At 43.3% G+C, this 15,849-nt stretch overlaps 1 protein-coding gene across 6 annotated transcripts in view; it reads right to left on the bottom strand.

Moving 5' to 3' along the window:
* Nucleotides 1-7,059: 7,059 nt before the first annotated feature.
* The window catches only part of slc4a3 (solute carrier family 4 member 3), a 49,188-nt gene continuing 40,398 nt past the window's right edge, over nucleotides 7,060-15,849 (bottom strand). For 5 of the 6 annotated variants that reach the window (XM_028991115.1, XM_028991116.1, XM_028991117.1 and 2 more), the window contains 13 exons: nucleotides 15,734-15,836; nucleotides 15,254-15,438; nucleotides 14,937-15,159; nucleotides 14,634-14,849; nucleotides 14,406-14,554; nucleotides 14,108-14,302; nucleotides 13,779-13,994; nucleotides 13,621-13,710; nucleotides 13,222-13,388; nucleotides 12,705-12,958; nucleotides 12,024-12,193; nucleotides 11,364-11,537; nucleotides 11,158-11,235 (listed from right to left, as the gene is read on the bottom strand). In XM_028991115.1, the coding sequence (XP_028846948.1) occupies nucleotides 11,158-11,235; nucleotides 11,364-11,537; nucleotides 12,024-12,193; nucleotides 12,705-12,958; nucleotides 13,222-13,388; nucleotides 13,621-13,710; nucleotides 13,779-13,994; nucleotides 14,108-14,302; nucleotides 14,406-14,554; nucleotides 14,634-14,849; nucleotides 14,937-15,159; nucleotides 15,254-15,438; nucleotides 15,734-15,836 (2,220 nt within the window). Of the gene's footprint in view, nucleotides 11,236-11,363; nucleotides 11,538-12,023; nucleotides 12,194-12,704; nucleotides 12,959-13,221; nucleotides 13,389-13,620; nucleotides 13,711-13,778; nucleotides 13,995-14,107; nucleotides 14,303-14,405; nucleotides 14,555-14,633; nucleotides 14,850-14,936; nucleotides 15,160-15,253; nucleotides 15,439-15,733; nucleotides 15,837-15,849 lie in introns of all 6 variants that reach the window. The other variant, XM_028991113.1, reaches the window with a different exon arrangement.

Below are 15,849 nucleotides of genomic sequence, written 5' to 3'. Positions count from 1 at the left end.
GAGATAAATGCACAAAGAAATAGGCAGAGCGTTGAGCAGAGGGCACACATTCAAGTCTTTGGTGATTTGAGTGGTTGTCCATATGAACACCTTTGCTTTTATCAGTCAAGGTTAAAATTCCACCATAGCGTAGTTTACGGCACAGAAGATGTTAATGCCTGTTCTGATTGAAAGGTATCAGAACACACAGTGCATCACAGTTTGTTGTGTAATGCGCTACATAGCTCGGCACCATGCAGGGTTCCCATGATGATCTGTGTCACCAAAAGCACCTACAATGGCCACCTTGATCAATCTTGTTTTCTTGTCCAATTTTGTGGATAGAGTGCATCGTGTGCTTTGCTGGAAGACCCTTTGGGGAGATAGTGAGGCGGTGAAGGCAGTGTGATGACCCAATGAGGGTACATGGAGGATACATTAATTCAATTAACAACAGGCGGACACAATCAGGGCATCAGGAACACACAGTCTACACCAAACTTGTCACGACAGTCCTGAATTCACATTTTTTTCTGACCAACTTTTCCCCTTCCTGGAAATGTATTCCATGATGATAGTGGTGGCCTAGCGATTAAGGAAGTGCCCCCCCGTAATCAGAAGGTTGCCGGTTCAAATCCCGATGCCACAGAGGTGCCACTGAGCAAAACATCGTCCCCACACACTGCTCCCCGGGCGCCTGCCATGGCTGCCCACTGCTCACCAAGGGTGATGGTTAAATGCAGAGGACACATTTTGTTGTGTCACCGTGTGCTGTGCTACAGTGTATCACAATGACAATTGACTTTCACTTAGCGCCCTCTTTCAGCAGGATATAGGATGTGCTATAGGCACCACCTCGCAAATTCCAGGACTTGAAAGAGCTCCTAAGTGATCCTTGGTGCCAGACACCAAAGCATACTAGTGGGGTCCATGCCTTTCAGGAAAAGGGAGATATTTTCAATATAATGTTATAACAGAGCAATATAATGTTATAACAGATCCTTTTGGATATATATATATATACACACACACACACACACACACAGACAAGGATCCTGTTGTTATATAATGACTCAGGTGTAGATAACATCTTTCCATCCTATTGCTCCATCTCCCCCTGTCAGCATGGTATGTGTGAGTTTGGACTCATTACACTGAAGGCTGCCAGGCAAACTGTACCTGCCTACACGTTGCACGAAGGGAATATTTTCTGCACTTGACATGAGCTACGCTGCCAGTGTTTACAATGTGCCAGGGAAGGGGGGGAAATATCTGAAAATGATCTTATCACGACCATGCACATTTTGGCACTGATGTTCCCCCGGCATTCCAACCAAGTAAAGTTTACATACCTATCTCCTGCCCTCTTTACTCCATATGCCTCAGAGAGGGTAAGGTCAGCCAGAGGTTTTTGGAGTTGGTGCACATTTATGGAAAGCTAATGCCCTCTGATGGTTCAACTGGCTCCTGTGTATTAAAGAATCATCACTTCACACCCATCCACATACTGAAACAGATTTGTCTTCAGATTGATATTCACCAATGATTTATTTAACTGCACATGCCCTATTGTATCAGTATATACACACACACCCATGATGTTCAGATAATGTTTAATTCCAGTTTTTGAGGTCAACAATCAATTTCTACTGTTGTGCAATAAAACACTTTTTTTGCATGGCTGACATGAAATGCCACATACATTCACACTGTTGCACGCAATAATAATGCAATATAATTTTGATGTCATGCAAAGTATTTCAAATGCATTACTCTAATTAATCTAATAGAATAGATTACAAAGTCATATATTGGAACAGTGTATTTGTGGGGAAAGATACATAAGACAGAGATCCTTCAAAGAGTTGAAATTTTACTGCATCAGTCACTCTGATTCCTACCATTATCCCTTATGCATTGGTTCTTGGCAGGCATTTGGGAATCTGTGAACCTGAAGTATGGAATATTGGGGGATGGGGTTTAGAGGGGGGTGGGAAGAGGAGTTTAAAGAACTTGGATCATCATGGGAAAGGAAGTAAGCACTCAGCAACTAAGTCTTGGTGGTTGCAAAGGCAAAGTCTCAGCATTGCAGGAGGGTTCCGCTACATATTATTGGATCTGCAGTTTCAGGAAGAGGCTTTCTGAATGAGCCACAGGATCACTTTTGTTTCTCTGTGGCTTCGCTGACTCTGATCATCATTCTTGGCAAATTTTTAATTAAAAGTCCAAGGTAGGTAACTCTGTGTTAGTCCGTTTCCTTGACTCGGATATGTAGCTAGAATCAAAATGTGTTTTTACAGGCACTATTTTTGGACTTTATCTGGATGGCTGGATGGCCAAATGTAATAAACAATGTTATTTTCCACCCTTTTAAGAGACAGCAAATCTAATTTTTGTGCATGTTACTTGACAGTGTCAAATAAGCATCTTATTTAAAGTCATGATTCATGTGAGGGGAAACTGTTTGTTGGAGATATTAAAGACTCCACAACATCTGGTCCTCATGAGAAATATAGTCCCAGGAGTTGCATTTGTAAAGTGAGATATTGTTTCAAAATTGGAGCGTGCATTACCATCTGTTGGACTGTCTGCAAAGATAAAAAAATTAGGGCATTTATAATAGTATTGTGTCATTTTCATTAATTATTAAATTACCAAATTGCTGTACCATGAGCCATGAGAAATTATGCTGTCAAAAGAAATGTTAGGATATGCATAACATAAAAAATATGACGATATTAAGCCCTTCCCTTGTTTATTTATGTCATATATCAATACTTATTTTTTAACAAAGATTTCACCATGTGTTATGGCTTTTGGAAAGTATTTCACAGTGCATCACTTTTTCCACATTATGTTACAACCTTATTCCAAAATGGATCAAATTAATTATTTTTCCCCTCAGAATTCTACACACAAGACAACATAATGGCAAAGTGAAAAAAGTTTACTTGAGATTTTGGCAAATTTATTACAATTTCAAAGACTGAGAAATACATAAGACTTTGTATTCACACACTTTGCTGTGAAGCTCAAAATTGGTGCATCCTGTTTCCCCTGATCATCTTTGAGATGTTTCTGCATCTTTACTCAAGTCCACCGGTAGAGAAAACTGTTGGTTGAAAGTGAAGTGCAACACTGCAGCACAGCACACAGTGACACAATGAAATGTGTCCTCTGCTTTTAACCATCACCCTTGGTGAGCAGTGGGCAGCCATGACAGGCGCCAGGGGAGCAGTGTGTGGGGACGGTGCTTTGCTCACTGGCACCTCAGTGGCACCTTGGCGGATCAGGATTCAAACCGGCAACCTTCTGATTACAGGGTCACTTCCTTAACAGCTAGGCCACCACTGCCCCAGGACAACTCTGTGAGTGTCCTTAAGTAATCCAGCCAGAGCCCAGACTTGAATCCACCTGAACATCTCTGGAGAGATCTCAAAATATCTGTGCACCGACGCTTCCCATCCAACCGGATGGAGCTTGGGAGGTGCCGTAAAGATGAATGGGCCAAACTGGCCGAGGATAGGTGTGCCAAGCTCGTGGCATTATATTCAAAAAGACTTGAGGCTGTAATTGCTGCCAAAGGTTCATCGACAAAGTTTTGAGCAAAGGCTGTGAATAGTTATGTAAAGTTCATGAGATTCCTAATTTTTTTTATTTTAAATCAATTTCAAGTAAACGTTTTCATGTTGTCAATATGGTGTGTTGTGTGTAGAATTCTGATTGAAAAAATTAATTTGATCCATTTTGGAAAAATGCTGTAACATAACAAAATGTGGAAAAAGTGAAGCACTGTGAATACTTTCCGGATGCACTGTAATGCATACAGGTTCAGAAAAACGTAGTTTCAACCTGAACTGAAGATGCCTGTAAATGTACAGAGACCAAAACTTTATAAAGCTGGTGGACAAAGAACTTTTATAAGCACAAAACTTTTATAAGCACAGAAGCATTTTAATTTGACTTTGAGGGTCCCCCAACCAGTTTGGTCCTGTGTAATCATTCCTCTTTGTCCCTCTACTATGATGCCCATGGAAGTCATCATGTCTGATAAAAACAGACTTGGAATTCATGTAAAGTCAAAATAGGGACGAAAAGATGCCGCTGCAGCACACAACGAACTGTGTGTTCTGCATTTAATCACTCACCCTTGCCCGGGGAGCAGTGAGTGGGGATGGTACTTTTGCTCAGTGGTACCTCAGTGGCACCTTGGCGGTTCAGGATTTGAACCTGCAACCTTACGGGTCCTCTTTCTTACCCACTAGGCTACAACTGCCCCGATAGTATATCAACTTGGACAAGATGCATTGTTAAAAACATGCTACCGTTCTGATAGATATATTTAAAAAAATTTGTCCAGCAACCACACAGCCAAAATGTAAGCAGAACAGGAAACAGGAAAGACTCGTGCAAGTTTTATTTCTCTGTAAATGTTCCTTCAATTTTCATAACACGTCCTTTGTAAACATCTAAAGAACTCTTCACTGGACCTCACAGGGACCTCCTCTGAGAATTCTCTAATGGTATTTAAAGCACTCAAGAGGTTTCTGGGAACCACCGAAGGAGGTTAGGCCTGTTCACTAATATCAAGTCAAATGTATATTTTGGGTTTAAGGGAAAAAGAACCCAGATGAACAAAATGAGAAAAAAAAATAAACTGCCGCTTTGCTGTTTTGCTGTGGCTGGGAAAAAATGTTGCGCATAAATGGTTCATATGTTTTGTGAACGCAGACCAGAACAAATCTGTTTATGTTGTTTACGTTTTATGAGTTTTACAGCACGGTGTATGGTTCCTTCTTGGACACACCCACAGACACATACCAGGGAAAAAAAAAGATCTAGAATTGACCAAAACTGGTTTCAACTATTTCTCACAGCCGGCGCAGATCACGCACCGACACCCACCAGATTTAGTTTCAACAAATGATTGTGACCTGGTTGATATTTTTATGAACTTATCTTTAAACTACGAGAAGCTTGGAGGAGCACTGCTGTTGTCCCTTGAATCCACAAGTGCTTTTGGAAGCACCGGCCCCTTTTATTGTGGTTGTGGACAGCAGGTACTGCCCCGGCAACACAGAAGATGTCCACGCACGCAGTGCTGGTGCTTTATAAAGATGACATGGCCAGATATGTGCTAATGGCTCGGTGTAAATACGTCTCTGGATGTCAGTGAAATGAGGCAATAAATCCTGCAGGGATGATGAATTGCCTGACCACCGCGCCTGCTGTCGGACTGGCTCTGTGCTTGGCATTGGCGGGTACGTACAGTTTATTTTTATTTCTTGATTTCCACCTTGAATAGCGGAAAACGCGCTCTCACTGAGCAGCGGGCCAGCGGCCTGCAATTCATTTACAAAGCAGGTTGTTTATAGAGGAAACAGCAAATTACAGACATGAAATCACCCCGTCTGCAATATCACAGCAGCTTTCTGTCTTTACCTTTTTTCGGGGGATTTTGTTCCGTTTCTTTTGTCTTTCCGGCCTGGCAGGAGCGAGCTACGTGACACGGTGTAACAGGGCGATGTTTGACGCTCACGTCCAGCATTACTGTATCCTTCCTTTCGCCCAGTCTGTGGAGGACATGACGGAACACAGGCTGGAGTGCCCCTGGCCCGCGGTGAATGGGTGAGTGGATCGTCACCGGGGGATGAGCTCTGGTGGCTTGGGGGTTATCTCGGGCCCGCTAATCCCGCGCTGACATCAGCGCGGCGAGAAAAGATCAGACCGCCAGCTCACTGATGACATCTTTACGGACGACGAGCGAGAGGAAAGACGGGCTAAAAATAACAATGGGCAAAGTCACATGGTCGAGTTCTCCAGGGTGCGTGTGTGTGTTTTAATTATTAATAAAAAAAAAACACACGGCAAAACATATGACAATCCTGGACTCAGGACACATTAAAGCTGATTAATGACATAAACGGCCTCAGAAATGAGTGCTCATCTCCACCTCGTGGAAAGTGGGGCGCAGGGATGACTCTGGGCCTTTACCCCGGGGACGAGCGTGATTGCTTCCTCCTGTCGGCCCGGGTGCGTGCGACTGGCCAGGCTCTGTTCCGCTTGCGTGCCGGAGCCCGCCGTAATTATTTCTCTCCCCCCTCCCAGCCCCTACGTCATCTTGACAGCGTGTCTGGAACGCGCGGCCAACGCGAGCAGGTGCCTGGAGCCGACGCTGAAGGACGCCATCTTCCTGAGGCTCCACGACGCCTACTTCTCGCTCTGCTCCCGACTGGAGGACCCTGCGACCGGGGTCCTGCTGCTGCTGGCGCTGCCCTGCGTCGTCACCACGTTTCTACTGCCCGTCTGCTGCATCTCCCTTACCACTGCCAACACAAATATACAGCCGTAAAAATGTGCTGGTTTACTACAATTTATTACTACAAAATGCTTATTATGTGATGTTAACAATAACAAGCAAGTCATTTTTTTTATTATTCTCAGATCAAAATATTTTGAGATATTTAATTATAATCTAATTTGAAATATCATGTTATTGTCATGAATGCGCTTTGCATGTAACCCATGTAAAACACTATATAACACACACAGTATTCGTGTGCTTCACATTCTGCTCAGTATTTGGTACTGCATCGCGGATCAGACATCTAACGGTATATTTCAGAATTTGTAACACCCCCAGATTTACAGTCCAGATCTTGGGTTAGTTGGCTTACATTAGTGTCCCCACCCACCGTTTGCTGTCCTTAAGAACGCCGTTTTGGAACCAAAACACAAAGAAGTGAGGGTGGCCTGACACACTTTGTACAATTCTGTATGGAAATGCAGCGTCCAAAATGTACTCACTCTTTACCTTGATGATAAATTGCCATTTTCTCCTGCAGTTTCATGAGATAGAGTCTCCTGGCCTTTCTTCCCAGCTGTGTTTGCTGAAAAGTCCTTTACTTTCAGATTTAAAACATTTTACATTTGTCGTCAGACAAAACGTCACCAAATTTGATTCACGCAAAGATTACAGACCATATATATTAAAATATACAGTGTTCATATTTATAGACCATTAGCCAATGATTATCAAGGGGAACGTGTGACAGTGAATCATCCAATCCATAACCAAACTTGAAACACATAATAAATATTTATTTATTTTCAGACAAAAAAATAACAATTTCTTTTACAATGGTTTGAAAACTTTACAGTAATAGCATGTAGAAGTGCTATTAAAATATCCACATGACATTAGTAATTTCTGGTATTGCTAACTCTAAAGTAATACATTATTTACCATATATTAACTCACAAAAAAAAACAAAAAAAAAACATGTTTGTCTCATTTTTGCCCACGGACAAACCACATTTCTTAATTACAGCCAGGCAACGATTGGGGATTAACATACTGGTACATCTTGTTCCACATGGATGTCAGACAGAAAATAAAACACATTTGTATTGCATGTGTAAACTATACAATTTTTTCCATAAAAACATCACTCTTGACTGCAGTGACATTGTGGTTTTTTTTTTTATTGTTTTTTTCTGTCACATGCTCTAGCGCAAGATCTATGGGCTCCCTATACACAACTGGAACAGACTAAATAGAAGTTCATTCTCAGACAGCCAATAATCTATGTCACTGGGAACAGGAAATATACATCCTATGGCCTTGGTGTCGCCTAAAGGATAAATTATGGACACACCACCCACAATATTGACGTGGCGTACTGTACAATCAAGTGATTACCAAGTAAGACAAATGGATTTGCATGGAAAAAGGACACCACCCCGATACTGTAACATTTGGGGGCCCTGTCCCACTTACACTATACCAGTTGTTTCATGTATAGGTGAAGGGCCTGAAAGATTAATGCAATCTTGCTGCTCACTTGTGATTGTCTACTCTTAAGAAGAAGAAAAAAATCCCCAGTGTGCAAATTCTGTGTCCACAGCACTGAGAAAAATGTAAGGAGTGGCTGTCGAGACATAAATCTGAACAATAACACAACACTTCATTTGTTGGGTGGGTGGTCTGTGCTACCAGGGTGGTACCAGAAAAATGCAGCGCAGCTTATTCAAAAAGTTCCTTAATGCCAAGTCCTTTCACAGGGCTCGCTATTTTCTTTTCATCTCCCGGTTCCAACATCTAAAAGACCACATTTAGGAAGAGGCAATGCTACGTCTTTTATTTTCTCAAATAATAACCCCACTTTCAAAGGTCTTTTTATTCTTTTTTTTTTTTTTTCGTGAACTTTCATTTGCCCCTCAACTTTATGACACAACTCTGAGGTGACTGGTGCATTTATGTCTGTTGGCATTCCACACGTCAGAACAAGTGCGCCCTCCACCAAACAAAAGAACTTTCCATTTCCCGCGAGAAGCAGGAACCCTTGTGCCATTTCCCAATTTGGATCAGAAACCTGTCTGCGGCCATAGCAACCACCGACACCGCTTAAGACAAGTCGGCCGCACAAAGCCTATAGCTGCCATTCGCCGCAGAGTACCGTCTTTGTTCACGCGCAAATTACATTGATTCAAGTCTTTCCCCAGAAGGCCAAGCCGCACGCATGCGTAACCTCCGGTTTTACACTGGCGCTAAAACTGCATACATTCTCTACGTCACACCCTCGTGGGCGCGGACGCCGTCATGTTAGGAATACAATCACAAAGTACCACTGTGCACAGGTCTATATGGCTCTCTTAACAGCTCTCACAGGCGAATACAGCGGATGGCCAGTTGGACGGTCCGGTGGCAGAGGATGCTGAGCTAGAATCGAAGGCTTGAGGTAACGTGCATAGCGGCTCGTTCCCGGAGGGAAGTCCCCTCCCGAGCCCTGTGAAACTTTAAGCGGCGGTGTGGTTTCAGTGACAAGGTACTGTGAGCCTGAAGGGTTCTTTTTTAGCCGCTGCCATGTCTTTCCGCCAAACGGTGAAACCTCACGGGGCAGAGGGCCACTGAGGAGGCGCGTTGCATTGCCGCAACCCGTATCACTTTTTGCTGATGAGCCAGGGACAGACTCATGGTAACCTTTACTATGCTGTAAAACGACAAATGGCTAACGCAGGAGAAGATCTAGGATCTTTTTGGCATTTCAAATAACAGAACGCGTGCAGATTCGCCACAAGCGCCCTTTCCACACTCAGGCCGACAAGTAATTACTTTGCGCTCGGACAAGTAATAACAGACCTTGTCATATTCATTGCACATATTTCCCCTGCTCTACCCCCCAAAAAAAGACGCGTGGGTTGAGTTTTGCACTCAACTCGATCAATCTAAAAAAAATAAAGAGCTCCGCCTTACGTACACAGCCACGCGAACAGCCAAACGACGGACGCTACGCTATTTACAGTCTAAAGGGCAGCTGTAGTATGCTATACAGGGCACTCAGGCATGTGAGCAGCAAACTACAAAAGGCAGTCGCTGATGGTGGCTACACGGAGGGTGAGATGACGCGCCGTCAGGCACGCCTTTCAGGTGCTCCTGAGGGCGGAACGGTGGGAAAGTAGGTCATCCGAACCGAGCGTTACCTTCAGCGAAACGAAACGTAGCAGCTTCAACAGGGTGCACTAATTTTTTTATCTAGAACAGGCGACTATTTGGGGCCAAATTCCGAGGGGGTGTTCACTATCTGAAGCATCAAGGGTTGCTGGGAGTAAACATTTTATGAAGTCTAATGGAGCTAATAATGACATCAACCAAATTCATTTCTTTTCCAAATCGAATTTACTTTAAAAATATTTCTTATTGACATTTTTTTTTTGTTAGATTTCCAATATGTGACATCAAACACAACATATATGTGGTTATTCTAAGAAAGAAAAGCATTAAAACATACTTTGCTGCCTTTATTATGTGGAGTATTTATCTGGAGATTTATGCTTTTAAATGAATAAGGAGCCGCATCTCGATCTTCCACTAACAGCACTCAGCCTTTCTCATGGATTTTTGAAACATCATGACTCAAAAGTGCAGTCGTATCTTGTGCTCAGAACATCCTTCCCACTACCTGCACAAGTTCATTTATGTATAATTTTACCAAACTGCTTGGAGCTACATATTTGAAAACAGGTAATATCGCATAGAGAATTTTTCGCTTTATAACAAATCATTCCAAACTGAAAAATCTGGTTAAACAAATTCCTGAGGACTAGTCCAAAACAAATGAATTACCCTGACTACTGAGTGAGAAATTAAGATGCACTCTTAGAAAACCTCCCTGTCCATACTGGCATTCTGTAATTCAAGGGAAATTCCAGAAATCACTCGTCTTTGCTATAAAATAGACTGCAAAGACAAGAGTGGTTAAAGTTTGACAGCTGGGATTGAAGCCAAGTACAGTACTGACCCTCAGTGACCCCTCTTAAATGGTTCTGTACACTGTTCCATGGAACAGGTGAACGGAAATTCAGTGCACCCTTCAAAACAAAACCACCGGAACAGTGGGTTCATAATAGAGGCAACGCGCTTTTTCTTATGGCTTCAGGTTTTTGGCAGATTGCCTCAAATAATTTCCTCTGGAGTAAAAAGTAAAGAATACCTGACCTCAGTAGTGAATCCAAATACTTTTTTTTTTTTTTTTACATTAATGTCATTTTGTAGCTATATAACCTGCACAGATTATCAGGTCATTTCAGTGCATGTTTGTTAGGTGTTTATGGTATAGAATATAATATAAAAATGCTTTTATGCATTATAACACATTTTATAATGCATATACTAATTATTCTAATATTATAACGCACAGTGCTGGTGCGCATACAGTCAATTGGAGTTGTGACTAAACATTATTTTGTCTGTACTAAACCAAGTGCTTTTTCTCTCACACCTACAGCCAGCGTACAGCTGAGCAGCCTCCCCCAGTACCAGGCTGCAGTAATACTGGTTGACCCACATATATCAAACATCCCAATCAAACGTACACAATGCTGCTTCCGTGAACAAGCCTCTGCCGCCAAAGTAAACCAGTGTTTGACAGATGACATGGAGAAGTACGGTGTTTAAGGTGCATGGTCTTGTGTAGGTCTAGGTTGTCTTTTTTGTTGTTGTTGAAAAGAACATAATAAGAGACATTAAAACAGGGCGTTGTTTCTGTAGTAAGAGCAGTGCTATCGAATGTTCACAGTCTTCCACAAGACAATCCTGCCAGTACCAAAGCAGCTAGTTTTGATTGGTGTGTGTGGCAGTAGAACAGCTTATCCACAGGGCTCTGGTGATGACAGTGGCTAAACTAGCATGTGAATCTCGTTATACTCATCACGGCCATCTTCATCGAAATTTGGCGAGTCCTCGTCTGCATCCAGCTGCAGGAAGAAACAAAAAAAAAGTACTAAAACAACAGATTAAAATGAAGCCGCCGTTGCGTCTGACCCTAAAGGCTGACAGGGAATAAATAGTGGGACAGAAGGAAGGACACCAGAGGTGTACCCACCGCCTGCAGCTCACGGTCCTCAAAGATGCGGGTGAGGATAAGTCGCCGCAGAGGAACGGTCATGATGAGGATGAAGGGGAATGCCAGGGAGGCTATGGTCGACTTGACCACCCACAGTAGCACAATGCACACTAACTGGATGATGGTGAACATGTTCATCCTCCAGGTCTTCACCTACAGAGGCAAACGAACATGGCTTTGGTTGCTAAAACTTGTGATGGCCACCATCTAGTGGGTACATAACAATGACAATTAAATAAGCATATTCTTAACAGAAATGTTATATTTAATGTTAAAGCCATTATATCTTAAGTTAAAGGGTTCATAGCTTCATGTACAGTATCTTCATTATTCAGGCCAAGACTCAGCACTAGTGCTGTGACAATAGCAAAGATTTGAGGGGCATTATTGTGGAATTGTTATATAATGATATTATGTTTAACAGCAAATTGTGTCAAAACTGGTTTAAAAGGGAGTTGGTAACAAACTCATTCCTGACCCAGAACCAATAAAGTGGCAGGTTTTATCCCTGATAAAGACACTTTTACCTCCCTTTAAACAGTCGTTTTAAGTCTGTCTGCATAAGTGTGGCAGTTCTATATAAAATGTAATTTAGGAAGGTCATGGACGTTGTTGTGGCTCCACCTCTGCTTCCCTCACCTTTGTGACGTAGATGTGATCAGGGTGGTGTTTGGCAGGTGTGACCATAAGAGTGATGCGCTCATACAGCTGAATCCCAGTCAAAGATGTGATTCCCATGTAGAGGAAGATCCCAAACAGGACAGCCAGAGGGATGATGCGCAGCAGATCTGTCATCACTATGGACATCCCTGGTGGAAGGTCAAAGGCCATATTAAACCTGACCCTTTCTGAAACACTGAGGAGCATATCTTTAAGTTTTATGGAATGTAATTCCATAAATGTGTATCGGTAACACTACCATAATGTAAATAATAATCAAGTGATTTGAGCATCCAAGTGTAGATGTCTATTTCTACTTTGAGTTATAGTTTAACGCAAAAGAAAAGTAGCATAGCATGATAATTGCTCATAAAAGTTTTAACCAGGTTCAAGAAAATTTATAAAAAAACTAATAGTTCTATATGAGTTACTCATCTATTCTGCCCATAGTAGGATTTGGGCAAAATATATCTGCTCCAAGGAGATTTTTAATTTCCCCCTTCTGTATCTCCAGCTTGCCATATACATCCTTAGGTTGATTCTATTTACGAGAGGCTAAAAAAATGAAGAAATCTCCAGGTCATGTCGTCTCAACGTGATGTTTATGATGACTATGAAAAAAAAATGTCAGTAAAAAATGAGGTGACGTCTCTCTCTTACCCACAAGGACAGCCACGCACATCCCAGTCAGTCTCTGCTCTTTCACTTCCTGGATCATCGGCTTCTCTCCTGGGGCAGTGGCCTTGCTCATGACAGTCAGGGCATTGACGTGAGTGACTGAACGCACCGTGGCGGCGGTTAGCCAGGGCAGTCCGAATAGTGGGCAGATGGCACCCAGGGTGACAATTAGAAGCAGGTCCAAGTGAAATCCAGAACCCTTGACCAAGCGCCTCTCCTTCTTACTCACTATAAGACTGAGAGAGGAGTAATTAAACAGGAATCATACGTTCTAAATGAAACCCTTACAGACAAATCATTTCCAGACTATATTGACTCCTGCCGAAAGTGGTTTAGGATAGTTTACACCATCAGAATTGTTCCCACTGAATAAAACCACATACAGTATACAGTCTCATACCAAATTTGGGCATGAGCATGTGGCCACAGCTGGTCAAAAGTGCAAAAGTTGACTGAACTTGCATGAGGCGAGACACGTTGGCTCCTGCAGGCCACTTACGAGGTGATCTGCGTTTCCATAAAGATGAGGATGAAGACTAGGAGGGCTGGCACCACCGAAGCCCCCATCATCCAAACTGGGAAAGGCTGTTTATCACCAAAGGGGCTGATAAACCAACCTCGTTTGTCAGGGGATGTGACCGAGAAACCAGAGGGCACATTGAGCTTCTGTAACCACAAAATACAAGCACTGAGATCTCCAAGCCTCCTCGGTCAGTGCACAAGCCAAGCATTTACCACAACTTAATACACACTAAAAAAAAACCCTGGGTTCAATTACTGGTAAAAATGTAATAATATGTTTAAAAACGGGGCTGTGTGTGGACTGCCAATTTGTCTTGTTTTTCTTCCAGAGGGTCAGTGGAGTGGAGACAATGTAGATCAGCAGTTGTGGGCTCACCTGCGTGTAGGTGTCGGGGATGGAGTAATCCACGATCACCGAGAACAGGATGGAGATGGGGATACCAAAGTCTCCAATGATTCTTCTCGCCTGCAGAGTTCAATTCAAGTAAGAAACGAGCAGCAAAACAAACAAAAAAAGCTGTTGCGGTATTTTACCTTCCCACCCAGGAACCTGCTGTTCCTAAACTTTCTAAGGAAAAAGGCCACAAAGAAGGTCCCGAGCATGAGCACCAGGGAGAGCAGTGCTGTGTTGGGTTGATTGTGCACAGGAGCCTCGGTCATGGCATCAGAACTGGTGAGATGAGGGAATTCGGTGCTTGGTCCAGTAGGGGTCAAAGGGTAGCTCTGCATAAGGGGGTGCTCCTGAAACACCTGCAAATAAAAAAAATATTCTTAGCATTTTTACCGTCAACGTTTGCTGGCCATTGCAGTTGAAGAACATTTAGTATCAATGGGTCAATCAAACATTAAAATTTAAAGTCCACCTTGATGAGTTTGGAGAAGGTCTCATAGATGAAGATGAGTGAGATGAGAAAAGCGAAAATCTCCTGCGTGAAGGGGGAGATGTAGCGAACCAGGAAACTGCCCTCGGCTGCTACTATCACCAGCACAATGAAGATGAGCCAAAACCCAATCCACACCCGACCAGTGAGGTACTCAAAGCCCTGAGCCTGACAAAACTACAAGAGAAAGGTGTAAAAAAAAGAGCACACGGTCATTTTTGTTCCACTCAACGCTGCAGCCCTCCATTAGACAGATGGACAGAGCGGCCAGCAACTGTACCTTAAAGAAGGCCTCTTCAAACACCAGCAGAGGTCCAGAAAAGCCAATGATGAGCAGAGGCTGACCGGCCAGCAAAGAGAATAACACACCGACTGTTGCCGTGGAGATGATGAGCTCTGATACGCCCATCATGCCATTCGTCTTCTCGCCTGTGCCATAATGCATCGAGGAACTCGTAAGCTATTTTAAGATGGTCCGACGATAAAGTTGGAGTGTTCTGCTACTCACCCAAAAGACCTCCAAAGGTGATGGTGGGTGACAGAGCAGCAAAGTAGATGAAGATTACAGCTGCGATGCACTGAGAGTCAATGGCGTCCTTTATGTCGCTCATGTACAAAGGATAGCGTCTGCGGATATCATGAATCAGACCGCCAAACGGGATTCCGGAGCGTTTGAGTGGGTCTACGTCCAGTTCCTCTTCCTCCTGCTCATCTGTACTCACATCTGCCAATAGTTCATACACATAATTGTTACGAAAAGGCCGTAGGAAAGTGATGAGCTCTCAAGATATCTGAAAGGGTTTACACCCACCCTTAGTCTCTGGTTCTGTCCCAATCGTGGCACTCAAGCACTTCTTATTCTCTCTTTCTTTCCTCTTCCTCAATATCTGTTTCTGAAATAAGGCCACGGTCTTCAGAAGGTCTTTGCCTTCCACATCTGAGGGTGGGATCACAATACTGCAGTCCAGGAACTCGTTGATGCCATTCAGAAGGTCCTGTCGGTCGTCAGCAAAGTAGGCAACCTCGTGGAAGTTCTACAAAACAACAACAACAAATAGACAATGAGATTCGAGGACCTTTAAAGAAGCAATGGCTTTTGAGATCTCTGACATTTTTTGGGACAGTGACCTTGTCTGACATCAGGGTGGAGAAGGACCGGCCAATTTCATGGTAGTCCATGTTGGACTGAGTGGGTCCCAGAAGAACGAACATGAAGCGGACTGGTACTGGCACCTCCAGAACTGACTCCAGAAGAACAGAATCGCTGAGCCTGACAAACGCCATAGCTGGTTGCTCCAGGAACTCCATGCACCCTGACCACAGAGAACAAACACACAACGTTGCTTCACAAAGGTGAAGAAATATTAGAAATTCGTATTTGATTTTCCTATGCCAAGTGTTTTGGTCTAAGGCTTGAAATATTCTCAGACAAACTCAAAACTGCTGCAGCTCTTAATGTCTCACAGCAGGCCTGCTTCGATGTGTTCATGACGAAATGCAGAGAAAGCAAGACACACTGGCGCCTTACAAACAAGCACAGATTTAAAAGCTTAAACCTTTCGTCCCTGAAGCAGAAGAGTGAAACGTAAACAGCAGTTAGTGACTTACCCACTAGGACCACAGTGGCTTCAGCATCCTTGGGAATCTTCGCCATGAGCTTCATAGACCTGGCAGCCGCGTGTCCCTCAGGAGCTAGAGGGTGGTGCGACTTCTGTAGATAACAC

This window comes from Denticeps clupeoides, chromosome 9 (genome assembly GCF_900700375.1).
Source record: "Denticeps clupeoides chromosome 9, fDenClu1.1, whole genome shotgun sequence".
In the NCBI taxonomy this organism is placed as follows: domain Eukaryota; kingdom Metazoa; phylum Chordata; class Actinopteri; order Clupeiformes; family Denticipitidae; genus Denticeps; species Denticeps clupeoides.
Note: the sequence above shows the minus strand (reverse complement) of the source record. Positions and strands in the feature narration are given on the sequence as shown.